The sequence below is a fragment of the Lethenteron reissneri genome, chromosome 24 (genome assembly GCF_015708825.2).
Source record: "Lethenteron reissneri isolate LAM-NWPU_2019-01 chromosome 24, ASM1570882v1, whole genome shotgun sequence".
Lineage (NCBI taxonomy): Eukaryota > Metazoa > Chordata > Hyperoartia > Petromyzontiformes > Petromyzontidae > Lethenteron > Lethenteron reissneri.
The window spans coordinates 7,768,561-7,783,349 of record NC_083802.1 but is presented as its reverse complement, the minus strand read 5'-3'; the positions used below and the strand labels follow the sequence as shown (position 1 = coordinate 7,783,349).

At 45.1% G+C, this 14,789-nt stretch overlaps 1 protein-coding gene across 1 annotated transcript; it reads left to right on the top strand.

The window, feature by feature from the left end:
* The first annotated feature begins 9,012 nt into the window (after positions 1-9,012).
* FAM32A (family with sequence similarity 32 member A) lies at positions 9,013-12,423 on the top strand. The gene is made up of 4 exons (XM_061558103.1): positions 9,013-9,151; positions 10,198-10,357; positions 10,940-10,993; positions 11,270-12,423. Exons 1-4 carry the CDS (start codon positions 9,081-9,083, stop codon positions 11,336-11,338), a joined length of 354 nt encoding a protein of 117 aa, XP_061414087.1. The 5' UTR covers positions 9,013-9,080; the 3' UTR covers positions 11,339-12,423.
* The last annotated feature ends 2,366 nt before the right edge of the window (positions 12,424-14,789 follow it).

Below are 14,789 nucleotides of genomic sequence, written 5' to 3'. Positions count from 1 at the left end.
GTGCGATGTGTAAACATCGCTCCAGGAGAGACAAAGGCGACCGGGTGTGGTGCTGTCCACCCATCCCATCGTGTGCCGTGCCGGCCTTCATAGGTGCCAGCTACACTTGCCCTTACAGTCTGTTGAGGCTATACGGGGGATTTTTGTGTGGGTGTTAAAGGATGCAGCGGTGTAGTGATTTGTGCAGTGTTATGGTTCCAGTTACCTGCGTTCGATTCCCGACCACGGCTAACATTAGTTTGAAATCATATAATATCAGGGTCGATAAAATTAGTACCCTTTTTGGAATATAAGTCAACAGTGCTGCATATATGGGAAGACTGTCTCTTGCCAAAGGAATGTGGAATTTCCACCTCCCGAAAGCTCAATTCCGTGTGTAGCCGCGATGTCGTGCGTGCATGCGACAACGGCGCAGCCCTGCAATTTCCTGCTCACGCCACTGTTGGTGGAAGGACCTCCACGAGAGGGAGCCCTAGAGAGCCCCTCTAGAGCCTACTTTGGCCTACTCTTCCACGATTATCAGACGTGTTGGAAGAGGATACGTGTACAGTATTTATGTGTCTCTCTACACGTATGTGGAATAAATGGTTTACATATCTATGTATATATGTGTATACAGTATATTTATCTGTGTGTCTTTGTGTGTGTGTCGCACACTGCGCGACGAACCAGGCTATCTGAGTTTGATTCTCGCTCACGGCCAACATCGGTGACTAATAGCTAGTTGAACCGGTCCTGGGCCTCCCCTAGGTCGACTCAGCCTCCAAGGAGTACCTGGTGCGGTGTGTAAGCGTCAGCACTGGGGAGACAAAGGCGGCCGGGCGTGGTGCTGGCTACCCACCGCCCTCGCGTGCCATGAACAGCACTTGCCCCAACAGTCTGTTAAAGGCTATACGAGGGATCTGTGTCTGTGTATATGTGTATGTGCGCATGTGTCAGTCTGTGAGGTCCCGTTTTCTCAGTGCCGAGTGAAGTCTAATCCAGGGATGAGCGCCTCTTAGCGAAATCTCACACCGAGAGCTAAACTAACAGCGATCCATTAGAGAGAGAGGGGGGGGGAGAGAGAGAGGGGGGGGGGGAGCGGGGGGAAGGGGGGAGGCAGAGAGGAGAGGGGAGAATAGAGGGGAGAGAGAGAAGAGAGAATTTAGAGAGAGAGCGTAAGGAGATCGAGAAGAGAGAGAGTTGCGGGAGAGGAGGAGGAGCGAATTGAGGACAGAGGAGGGCCACAATGTGGGTTCTCGTACGTAGTCAACCGTGCTAATCGTACAGCCTTTTGTCAATCCACTGCTGTATGATTCCTCACCACGCCGTGTCACGTGCAATGAAGAAAGGGCCATTGCCCGAAACGTCACCCTATTATATATTATTTGAAATTTCAAGGCCGCACAGAGTAATATTGACGAATGCGTCGTGTCAGTAAATTCGGGGTTGTTTGACCATACTTCACCACGTGTGATTAGTAGTGGTTGGCGAAGGGGAGGAGGGAGAGGCCTGAAACCAAATTCAAATACCACTCGCCATTGATGTTCGCTGTGGCCTGGGAATCGAACTCAGGTCGTTGGGTTCTCCGGGTCTTTCAGGTTTCCCCTCCACATTTAAAAACTGCATTGAGATCATTTTGATTATTTTGGTGCTGGAAATGTTAAAATGATGGCCCACTTTGTTGAGCTATCATTTGTGGCCAGGTCGCTTCTGAAAAATAAATGAATAGCTCAGTGGGCTTTGCCTGCTAGGATGGCGATGGTTTCGTTTTTTTTGTATGTGTTTGGGTGACATGTTTACCTTTCTCGTACTTTGCACGACTATGATGTTGTTGTATTGTTTGTTGTTGTAACGTTCTTACCCCGTGCCCCTACTGAGCATCTGTGAAAAAGAGTTTTATAGCTGATATGATTCCTCCAGTATAAATAGATATTCTGATTTTGATTCTGTATGGCAGTGCGTTACCCACCGCTCCACTCCACGTAGGGCACCACTCAGTGTGCTCATGAAACGGTGAGGTTCCGTTTTATTGGATCAGACCCTGGGTGTAACGGTCAGCTGCTGAGAATCTCATTCTAACCTCTTAAAGTGTACAGGCTGCTCAGAATCTCCGCCTTCTCGTCATCTCTGCGTCTATGCCTCGTTATTGACTGTAAAGCATGTCTCAGCTCCGTTATGAAATCAGTCAAAATGGAGCGGATTGTCTTTAAACACGCAATGCTTCAGTTTAACAGGCGAATGAATCAAGCCAGGAGGTTGGAACTTGAAAATAACAAATTTGAAATTTAAGTGGCACCCGAATGTACAAAGACAAAGATCCCCCAGTAGAGCCTTAACCGACTTTTGGGGCAAGTGCTGTTATCGAGTAGCACCTATGAAGGCCGCCTTTGCCTCCCTATTGGCGATATTAACATACCGCACAAGGTTCTTATTTGAGGCTGAGTCGACCTAGGGAGGACGCAGGACCTATTCAGATTACCGTCACTATTATTGGCTGTGAGCGGGAATCGAACTTGGATCGCAGGCTTTGCAGCGCGTTACACGACCGCTCCCCACACCCTAATGTGTATATAGTCATACATACACACACACCACGCACTTCAAAAGCTGCTGTAGTAATGAATTAGCGAAAGCTCTCAAACACAGCACCGATATTTGTATGAGCGACCAAAGCAAATAAAGCAGAAAGGAGATTTTCGAGAGAGCACGAGGGAGAGACTCGACAATGCGATGGAGTGAAGGAGAGAATGCGACTCGTTATTTGCACTGGAGACATCCGATGCGCTGTGAAACTCTTTCTCACAGATGTCCAGTAGAAGCGGGTCAGAGAGGAACGTGGGGGATATGAGATGTGTCATAGGAAGATGTTACAGATAGCGTAAGGGACAGAGGAGAGAATGAGAAGGGGGAGAGAGAGAGAGAGAGATGTAACATTTGTATAAAGCTGTTGGAGAGAGAGAGAGAGAAAGTGAGGGGAGGTAAGGAAAGGGGTATGTATGTTGAACTTCTTTCGCACCGTACGTAGCCAACCGTGTTAATCTGAGGTGTGGGGGAAGGACAACAAACGAAACACAGAATCAGTTTAAAAAATTTACTTTTCAAGCTCGAGGACAGGGTGGAGAGAATGAGAAGAGGGGAAGAGACAGACGGGATATGAGACTTGTCATGAAGATGTTAAGAGAGAGAGAAAGAGAGTGCGAAAGGATGTGTGGAAAGAGACGGAGGATCGAGAGAGCGGATGGAGAGGGAGGGAGGGGGAGAGAGAAACACGATGCGTTATGAAGAGGAGAGAGACGTTAGAGGGAGGAGCGAGGCAAGAGACGTGATGTGGAGATGTTGGAGAGGAAGGGCGAGGGACATGCCCCCACCCCACCCCACTCCCTCCCCCGTTAGTCACTAATTAAGTTGTTGCTCATTAAAGCTCCCTCATCAGTCAAGTGTTTAATTGCCTCCATCAGCCACGCGCAGGGGGACATCTGGAGACCCTCGGCCTCTAACCCCTTCGCCTCTGACCCCTCTCCTTTTCACCACGACCATGAGAGCACCACCACCGCTAACTCTAAACCCGCTCTGTCTGCAACGACACTAACACCGCCACTGCCACTGAGATTAACGCTGCTACCCCGACGTTGAACTCCAACACTGACCCTCCGCACTTGCCATTAGCACGGTTGGCTTGACGACGTAGGGTGCAAAATAAATTCAACATAAATACTAACACGAACCCCAACGCTGACTCTAGACAACTAACACGAACCCTTCTCCTCCGGCTGACATTAACAGCGATCTTAACAACACCCATAAGGTCGTCGTAACTCTCACCTCCAACAATATCCCCAACACGAAGCCGAGAGCGCCATTCATTGCCCATGTTCTAACCCTTGACTCGAACCTCGCCACGAACCCCAACACGACGCGTACCCTCTGACCCAAACATGAAATCCCCAAAACGAACCTTGACCCTAACTCTAGCGCCGACCGCGAACCCTCCTTACCCTGGCCCGAACCCGAACTCTCGCGCGTGCCCGCGTGCACCCGCGTGCGCGTGCGTGCGCGCGCGTGTTTAAGGCGCGCGCGCGCGTGAACAGAGAGAGAGAGACTCTAATTCCAGATTTTGGGGATCGCGGCGGTGGTAATGAGAGTTTAATGAGGATGGAATGAAAACAAGTCATTCATTATAGAGAGAGAGAGAGCGGGGAGATTGGTGGGGGAGAGGGGAGTGGGGGAGCCGAGTTACACACACAACACACACGCGCGCGCACGCACCGAACCCTGCAGGCTTTTACTCTCGCAGTGCTCTCTCCACAGCTACAGGACCTAGCATTGATTAATCGAGTATGATCATATTCCAAAAATCGATGATAACACTCGCGATCAGTGAGCGATTCATTTCAACGCAAAATCGGGAATTATTTTGACCACGTCACATCCATATCGCATCTTGCTATCGAGTGTTGGTTTTAAATAATTAATAGGATTATATGAATATACTATAGTAGTAATAATATTATTAACTTACAATAATTTTAGTATTATATTACAATTGTATGATATTACGATAAAAATAGCGTAATATATCATTAGTATTACGAATAGGCTTCAATCACGCTCTTAGTGGTAGTACCTAATGCCGATAATCCCGACTCCAAGCCAACCAAGAAGATGCGATATTAACCCTTGCTGTGTCAGAAATACATCTCATGGAGTAAAGACAAAGATCCCCCATATAGCCTTACAAGACTGTCGGGAAAAGTGTTGTTAGCGAGCATCTATTAAAGGCCAACACGGTACACGAAAGGGGTGGGTGGCCAGCATCACGCCCGGCCGCCTTTGTCGCCCCAGTCCTGATTTTTTGCCACTGCCCCAGGTACTCATTTTAGGCTGAGTCGACCTCGGAAAGAACCCAGGAGCGGTTCAGATATTCGCCACTGATGTTGGCTGTGAGTGGGAATCGAACTCGGGTTCGTAGCGAAGTGAGCTAACCACTGCGCCACCGCCCCACCACCACGCTGTTGGGTGACACGCACTCACGCGCTCAGCATAAGTTCCACCTCTATGCAGAGAACTGCACTACTCATCTGGCTGTCCGCCTGATGATGCGAGTTGCAATTACTGGCGAAATGTCGTACACAGATTGTACATGTGGATTTGCTCCCCAACACACCGGTGTGCTGTATTAGTAACCAATTGGCATGTTTTGTTTACGCGACAAAACCTCGATAATTGGCCGTGTCGGGTGGTGGCGGGTTTAACGACACATTTATATTCACGCGATCTTAACCAAAACACCTGTATTATGGATGATATTGCTCGCGAAAGCCGACGTATTCAACTAACTTCAGTCCTGCACTTAAGCTGTTTTATTCAACCGAATCGAGTTGTTTTTGGCTTAATATTTGTTGAAAAAAAAGCATCACTACATTAACAGGCCTATCCATTCAAACAATAACAGGCTTGAGAAGAGAATACGCTGCTGGACGAAATCCTCCTCGTGCCTTATCTGTCACTGGGGGTGTTTGATCATACGCCACCCAGCGGGTGGCTGGCCTCAGTTCGCTGACCAGCGCACCAGCGGTGCACCCTGATGCTCACATTTTATCAAATCCGTCAACGAATGCAGGCCGGAATCTCTGCCTCTCACTGCTGCTGCTGCTGCTGTCCGTTTAGCCACATTGTGTCTGTTTAGATCTCGACCTCTATGACAAGAGGGCAACATGTGATGAAGTTGTTCAGCGACTGCTAATGTTTTTTGTATAAATGCACCAAAGGCCGAGTTATTGTTTTACATGTTTGTGTGTGTGTGGTGTCTCCGTATGGGGAGCGACAGTGTATCGATTAACGTGCTACGCTAAGCACCTGGTGGCTTCGATTCCCGCTCACGACCAACACCAGTGACGGCTATCTGAACCGGTCCTGGGCCTCCCCTGGGTCGACTCAGCCTCAAATGAGTACCTGGTGCGTTTTTGCAAAACATCGCCACTGCAGAGACAAAGGCGGTCGGGCGTCGTGCTGGCCACCCACCCCCTCGTGTATCGTGCCGGCTTTTATAGGTGCTTGCTAACAGCCCTTGCCCCAACAGTCTGTTAGAGGTTATACGGGGGATCTTTGTATTTGTCTTGAAACTGATTTGGGCAACTGTTCGACCTCCTACATGCATTTCGGCACACTCTGATAACTCATTAGGATGCAGCGAGGACTCATTGCACTTGCGGGAGCCAGTCATTACCACTCAATCTAACTCTTTCTGACATCTCTCACCATCACCCAAACCCCACCGGTCCTCTACAGTATCTGTAATACTATCTCTCTGTGTGTGTGTCGAACTCTTTCTGTCCTGAAGACGGCCAGTCGCCCGAAATGTCGATCTATCCTGCCTGCCACGGTAAAGCCATGTTAAATTCGCCCACACACTCATACATAGATATTTCGCCGTTTTAGCCGACACAGACTGTTGGGGCAAATGCTGTTGGCCAGCACCTATTAAGGTCAGCATAGCAGACGAGGGGGGGGGGGTGACCAGCACCACGCCCGGCCGCCTTTATCTCCCCAGGGCTGATGTTTACACACCGCACCAGGTACTCAACTAAGCCTGCGTCGACCTCGGCGAGGACACGCATACTACCGATACAGGTACTCATTTGAGGCCAAATCTACGGGGCCGTCCATAAATGACGTCACGCATCTGGGGAGGGGGGGTCAGACATTTGTGACGATGTGTGACGAGGGGGGGGGGGGTGAGAAATGTGACGTCAAATCAAAATGCGCAACTTTAAATAAATATAGACAACACGTTCTACTTAATTAAATATACTTTTTAATAAATGTTTTCTCCTACAACATCAGAGTGCAGCGCCACATTAAATACGCACTACAATGACAATAGTTTAAAGCGATTTGAAGCATGTTTTATTTTCAAAATAGAAATATGATTTGGGGGGGGGCAGAGCTTTGTGACGTCATATTTTAGGGGGGGTCTGACTATTTGTGAAGCCGTGTGACGAGGGGGGGTTCAAAATCGTCCAAAATCGCGTGACGTCATTTATGGACGACCCCATTGGGCACAGACCACGTAGGCTGCGGCTCGCGATCACGAGTCGCCCTCTGCTGTTCGTGAAGCTGCGCAGAGGCAATCTTCTGGCACGGCGTTCCTTACCACAGGAACTCCGAACTATTGTTGTGTTACACCCAGGTGAGGCCCACTGAGTCACACGGCTTTTTAGCAGAAGCGACGACCTGGCCACAAACAATAGCGCAACGAAGTGGCTTATCACGTGGAAATTTAGAGCAGCGAAATCTCTAAATATAATCGAATACATGTTTTTTTAATCTTCTTGGTTCTTTCGGTAAAGTCACGTAGAAGGGAGATAATAAGATAAGAAAAATAAGAAAATAAGAAAAGAATACACTTCTCACGACGTTTCGGCCACAACGCAAGCAGCCGTCCTCAGGTGAAGAACAGGTCTGTCGGAAAGACAGCGTCTGAATGAACACCACCAAGCTTGGCAGCGTATATTTAAGCTGGGTTAGGGGAGGAAGAGCGCCTTGACAATGGAATTTGCATATCAGCAGATGAATTTAGCATATTTATGGAAAATGCAGATATGGGATTAGTCACTACTTGTGGAATGCGTAGGAGGGGGGGGGTCTCAAAGTCATATTATACCCGTGCATTATGTAGGATTAGCACACTCATAAATCGAAATGTTTCTTAATGTGAAGGGGAAAACCGGAGGACCCGGACCACGGGGAGAGAGACACGGCAAACTCCCAAATATTCAGCAGCAAGCGTCAGGATGGGGATCGAATCTCGAACGACCTCCTGTAACCAGGCGAGAAAGTTAACATCACAACAGCAAAGTGGCGCCCCTTTAATAAATAACGTATCTAAATTCAAATTGCATGTGTACATAGTTTAGTTGTGTTTGTATACATTTGTAAATAGTTTAGCTTGTACATATATATTTAAGTGATTGGTTACCTTCCTATACTTTGCACTCTTATCGTGTTTTTTTTTTATTTGTTGTTGTAACGTTCTGACCGGCCCCCCTACTGGACATCTGTGAAAAAAAAGCTTTATAGCTCATCGGATTCCTCCAGTATACACACAGTGGTCGCTCGTTCTACGATGCCATCGATTAACGATATTTGAATTAACGATCCGCCTCCCATAGGGTCCGATTGTTTCTATAAACGAAAAATGTTCGATTAACAAATGTGTCTGACGATATTGACCCGGTCGCCAATTTCAGCCAATCGGGGCGCTCCTAAGTGGAGACTCGGCGGCCTACAGCCAATCAGCGATGCTCCTTACACAGGCGTTTTGAGAGCTGCTGACTGCGAGCTCCTCATCAGTGATTGATGGTGCGTTGCTTCTGGAAACAGCTCCCTTGAATACTTAGTGGGGGTTTTTTTTCTAAAAAGTTAAAGAAGATCAATCACTATAAATTTTCTCCCACCCCAACTTCTCCATCAATTCGTTAAGCCACCCATCTTCTTAAACTAAGGTAAGAAATTTGTTTTTATTTTATGCTCTATTTATGCAAAATTGTATGCTTTATTGATTCATTATTTATCCGTGTTTATATGAATGTTAAATCTTGAATATGTTCTCATAACGTCTATTGATTAAAATATCGTGTTCAAATATTAGAGGCTACGTTTTTTATGGTGAAAAGGGTCAACTTTCGATCGCCTCGGAACAAATTAAGCCTTTTAACATGTATTTCCTATGAAAATAGGTTGTTAAAACACCAAACTGAAACATTTTACAAGGAATCAAGATAAAAAGGGAAAACCTATCCTCATATTTTGATTACTGTCAAAGGAGGTCCCATGATGTCTTTTTATTTTCGATCAACGGTAATTTCCATCAACGATGATTTTCCTGGAACCGATTAATTTCGTTAACCGAGGTACACCTGCATTTAGATTCTTGATATGGGGGCGGCTGCACTTGCCCCTTAACCGCCCTATTTGAGGCTATCCGGGTGCCTTTTGTCTGGCCGTGTTCGCCTCCAGCCAATAGGAGGAGGCGCCGTGACGTAGGCGCCCCGAGTCTCCGTGTCTCGTTCGTCGCTGGGCTCGTCTCGCACTAAACGATGGCCGACTACGAAAGCGTTCAGAAGGGATCGCTCAAGTTGAAGGGAGTGAAGGAACTGGGAGTCAAAAAGTAAGCGCTCGTTGTGTAGCGTCGACGTTTTCACGATGTTGCTCTTTAAATGTCCGCATATTTGTGTCGCGCTTTATTGGTCCATATTTGGATCGTTATTGTACTCGGGCCTAGTTGAGGCCTATGAAGCCTACGGTGTTGCTTGGCGGAGCTACCGAGCAACCCCCTCCCTCAGTGGTACGGCGAGGCCAGGCGAGGCCGGTACACGATTGCGCTATCGGGAAACGTTTTTATAGATGGGTCTAATTATGCATGAACTCTTTATGATTAATCTTATACTGCTTATTTGGTGAATTGTCACGGAGTTGTATTACGTGATGTTTGTCTTTAAGTCTGTTTGTATCTTCTGGTCCTGTGTGTTTATCTCTGACCCTGTGTGTGGATCGTCTCGGCGTGTCTCTGTATCTAATGTCTGATTCTTCTTGTCATTGTGTGCGTGTTTATGCTTGTGTCCTAGTCTACATTTTTCTTTGTCGGCTCGTGTGTTTATATATATCTGCCCGTGTCTGTACGTATTTGATGCTCTCAATGTCTATCGATGTATCAGTAAACGTGTCTTTTATCCTTGTTTGTGTTTTTGTTTATATCGGTGTGTGTGTATGTGCTGCACTGCCTTTGTGTGTTAGTATTTAATCTGTGACTCAGTGTGTTTAATGTCTGTGCCTTATTTATTTGGACTATTTAGTTCCCTGTGTGTATATGTATATCGTGCCTGTGTTGTCTTTTTGTGTCTGTGCGCCTCTGCCTGGAGATTTTGTCCATGTCTATAGATGCATGTTATTGTATTTCTTCATGTCCGTATCCCTGTGAGTCTCCCTGTCTTCACGTTGCCCTGTGGGTTTCCACCATGTCTCCCTGTACTCCACCTATTCTCTCCGCGTGTGTATTTGTATTCATTTCTGCCCTCCACCCACTACCCAGTGTCTCATCTACGTCTTCCTGGCTCTCCATAACCTATTTTTTCGCCAATCCCCCTCACCCTTGTGGTTTCCCTTGCGTCTGTTTATTAATTTTTGTCACTTCCTGCATCTTCTCATGTTTCACAGGAAGCGCAAGCGTTCAGGAGATGCGAGGAAAGTGATGGAGACCGGCGTGAGCAGCGCCCAGGGAGGCAGAGATAACGAGGACGAGAGGGAGACACCGCGGGGACATATAGACACGAGGACTCCCGCTCAGAAGGCGTTCGACAAGATGCAGGAGAAGAGGGTAGGATTACCCTAAACAGTTAACTGACACTGGTCCTGGTGATAGCCATGATGCAATCACTGACACTATCATTAACACGTAGTACCACTAGCTCTGACACTACCAATGACACTAGGCCCTGATGCAAGTACTGCCACTATATAGCTGTTGCACTAACGCTCGCACCAGCCAAGGGGTGGTATGCGTCAGAGAGGACGTCAACCAACGAGATGTAGGTTTATTATTACATCACATGTACTTGACATAGTTGCAGCTTGTGATGGCCTTAATCTATCAGTAAAATTACCATGGCTGATGATGATATATGTTGATGTGCGTGCTTATATGTATGGTAGCAGACTTCGGTGCTAACAGCATTTCCCAAACTGTCTGTTAAGGATATATGAAGAATCTTTGTTTTTTGTAGCAGCCTTTGATTGGTTGATATCAGCTATAATGTCACAATTTTTTGGGAGGTGATGTGCTTGGCTTTTAGAACTTTGTATATGTAGCTTATGCATATATATATATATTGTATTAATGCTAGTACACGTTATATATGTTCAAGTGTATTTATTTATATGTGTTTTTGTGCTTACTCAGCAAATGGAGCGAGTGCTGCAGAAGGCATCCAAGACACACAAGCAGCGTGTAGAGGTGAGCATCTTGCAATGTCATTGTGGAAATTACCCACCATCTCTTGCAGTTAAGATTCCATATTATGTGGAAGAAGTAGTGACAATCCTGATAGTAATTGATCGATAATGCTGCTGGTGATGGAAGCGATGATATTGAAGCCGCTGCTGCTAATGCTACAAATGTGACGATTGCCTTTGAAGCTAATGATGCTTATGTTGAAGTTGCTGCTAATGATGGTGTTGCTGCTACTTCTATGAAGCTGCATCTGATGTTGATCTCTGTTTCTGTCTACAGGAATTCAACCGCCACCTCGACACACTGACTGAACATTACGACATTCCTAAAGTCAGCTGGACAAAATAATAATGCTCCTCATGTTCCTTCAAAAAGCAGTACCGCAGGCATTATCCTGGCTTAATGGTGGAGATTTTTGAGTTTATTGTTACCTCTAATATGTGGTGGGTGGGCTTTCTTTAGGCAATCCAATGTTTTCCCCACTCGAGAGCTAAATAAAAAATGTCAAAAATTGCTTAAGATGTGGCCAAATGTTCCAAATATGGACACTTGTTCAAAGTGGCTTTGTGAGACTGGAGGGGCTTTCCTGGTTATAGATCCAACCCAAAAAATATGACTTCTAGAAGCTACCAACCGAGGTTGTTTCCCTGGGCTGCCCTACATAAATTTGAATGTTAGTGAAATTGTTTTTATATGGATGCACTCAAGAGATGTCCTTGCTGTGACTTTGCTCGTTACGTCATGGTCAGATCACTTGGGCTGTCCTAAAGAGTCAATTCATAGTATTTTTCTTCAATATTGAAGCTTCACATTTGTATCTGACAGCTTTGGACACATAGCCTATGTGCATGTTGGAAAGAAATATGCTGTTGACTTTTTGGGTAGCTTAAATAAAATAACGATTCGTGTATGAATAATGTTTCTGTAATGTCTGCCCTACATTATTGGTGAGTTGGACTTTACACAAGCAATTAAAATTGATGCTTCAGACCTTTGCATACAGGTCCAAATATATGCTATTAATTCCATAGAAGGATAAGAGTGGACAGTGTGGAGGTTCAGATTCTAGAGTGGCGTAAAATCCTTGTAGATGTAATTAGAAGACAAGTGTACATGATACAGGAGGGCACTCTACCGATACCCAGAGTTCAGTGACCAAGGGGAAGACTTCAAACAAGATAGTGGCAGTGATGATATTGTATGAGGGGTCCTTGAAAGATGTACGGACTAAAACAAGGAGAAGACCTCAAGGCAGACAGACGATGGTGATGTTGAGACAAAACTGTCCTTGGAGGTCGGGCGCCGACTGCAACAGCTGCAGGAACTGGCAGAAGGAAGTGATAGGAAGGTGTGATTGTGCCAATGGCATTAGCTGTCCTAACTTTAACCTAAAGTGTCTGGTTATATTAATAAAAAGTACAACAAAAATCCTGGTCTTGTCCAATACGGTATTATTTTTTTAATGCAGAATACTGCTTTCATTCAATACAGAACCTTGTCAACCTATGCAGAATTCTTTCCCGTCCAAACCACATCCAGAATTCTTGTCCTCCACTAAAACACCCGTGTTGCATTCAATTCCACTTCATATGCCACTCAATCATATAAAATCACTCGCCTGATAGCATCACTTGTTGAGCAAACGCCATCAAAATACACAAGTGTAACTTTCTATAGGTGTAATGATGTATCGGTACCTTCATGAATATACAGTAGATTATCTCATTTCATACATCAAATTCCTTGCGCAAGAATGTATCTTTTCCAGTGTTGTGGGTTCACGTGAACATTCACCACAATGTTACAAATAATGAATTCCTGAATCGGCACCCTGAATTACAAACCTACCAATTGCTTGGTGTGGTGAATTGTTACGACTCAATAGAGGGTTTTCTTACCCCCTCTCCCCGGCCTTCGCACTTGAAGGGCTCACAAATGACTACATCAAATGTATCTCGATTTAAAGCTTTCGTGACTGCAGGGATTCATCTTCTTGTTTCTTTCGGTAAAGTCACGTAGAAGGGAAGTAATAAAATAATAAAAATAAAACATAATAAAACAATTCTCACGACGTTTCGGCTACAACGCAAGCAGCCGTCTTCAGGTGAAGAATGAGACACTACCAAACTAGGAGCTTATATATAAGCTGCATTGGGGGTTGAAGAGCGCCTTAACAAAAAGAATGTGCATGTGAAGAGGGATTTAGCATATTCATGGAAAATGCGTAGGCGTTGGGCGGGGGGGTGTCAAAGTCATATTATGCCCATGCATTATGCAGGATCAGCAGCAACCAAGGGGGGTGCAGGGATTAGCAGTAACAAAGGAAAGGAATGTTAATGATATGTAGCTGCAGTTACTCAACAACCACGTAGAAAACTAAAGTATAAACTACATAAAAACTAAAGTATAAACTGCATCGCACCATCAGTATACTTACTATACTCTATAATAAGCTGAGTTACTAACAGCAAGTAATACATTACAATTTTACCTCGTAAAAATTCTATAATATGCTTCCATCTAAACCTTATTCTCTTACATCACACGAGCATATACCGTACTATATACTGCCATAGATAAACCCAACATTAAATTATATACTGTATTGCTGTAAACCAACCTATATCTTATACATTTACAGCAATACAGTATATAATTTAATGTTGGGTTTATCTATGGCAGTATATAGTACGGTATATGCTCGTGTGATGTAAGAGAATAAGGTTTAGATGGAAGCATATTATAGAATTTTTACGAGGTAAAATTGTAATGTATTACTTGCTGTTAGTAACTCAGCTTATTATAGAGTATAGTAAGTATACTGATGGTGCGATGCAGTTTATACTTTAGTTTTTATGTAGTTTATACTTTAGTTTTCTACGTGGTTGTTGAGTAACTGCAGCTACATATCATTAACATTCCTTTCCTTTGTTACTGCTAATCCCTGCACCCCCCTTGGTTGCTGCTGATCCTGCATAATGCATGGGCATAATATGACTTTGACACCCCCCCGCCCAACGCCTACGCATTTTCCATGAATATGCTAAATCCCTCTTCACATGCACATTCTTTTTGTTAAGGCGCTCTTCAACCCCCAATGCAGCTTATATATAAGCTCCTAGTTTGGTAGTGTCTCATTCTTCACCTGAAGACGGCTGCTTGCGTTGTAGCCGAAACGTCGTGAGAATTGTTTTATTATGTTTTATTTTTATTATTTTATTACTTCCCTTCTACGTGACTTTACCGAAAGAAACAAGAAGATCAAATGTATCCCCCTAAGAACGAAACGGGAGGGTTTCTCCACAAATCTGGCTATCGCCTGATGATGCTAGTTGCAATGACTGACTAAACGTGGTGCTCCGATTGTAAATCTGGATTTGCTCTCCCAACACACCGGTGTGCTGTACTATAAACGAATTGGAATGTTCTGTTGACGTGACAACCCTTACTAATTTGTGATGGCGGGTGTAACGCCACATTTACGCGATCTCAGCCAAAAAAACCCTCTAATATGGATATTTGTCGCGAAAGCCTACGTATTAAACTTACACAGAAACTCTGTCGGTAGGTTACCTGTGCTTTGTGCACCACTGCCCAACACATCAGCACCACCCAAATATATGACATTCGTGAGCATAAATTTCGAGTTAAAGCTTTCGTGACTGCAGGGATTCATCTTCTTGGTTCTTTTGGTAAAGTCACGTAGAAGGGAAATAACAAAATAAAACAATACAATTCTCACGACGTTTCGGCCACAACGCAAGCAGCCGTCCTCAGGTGAAGAACAGGGCTGTCGGAA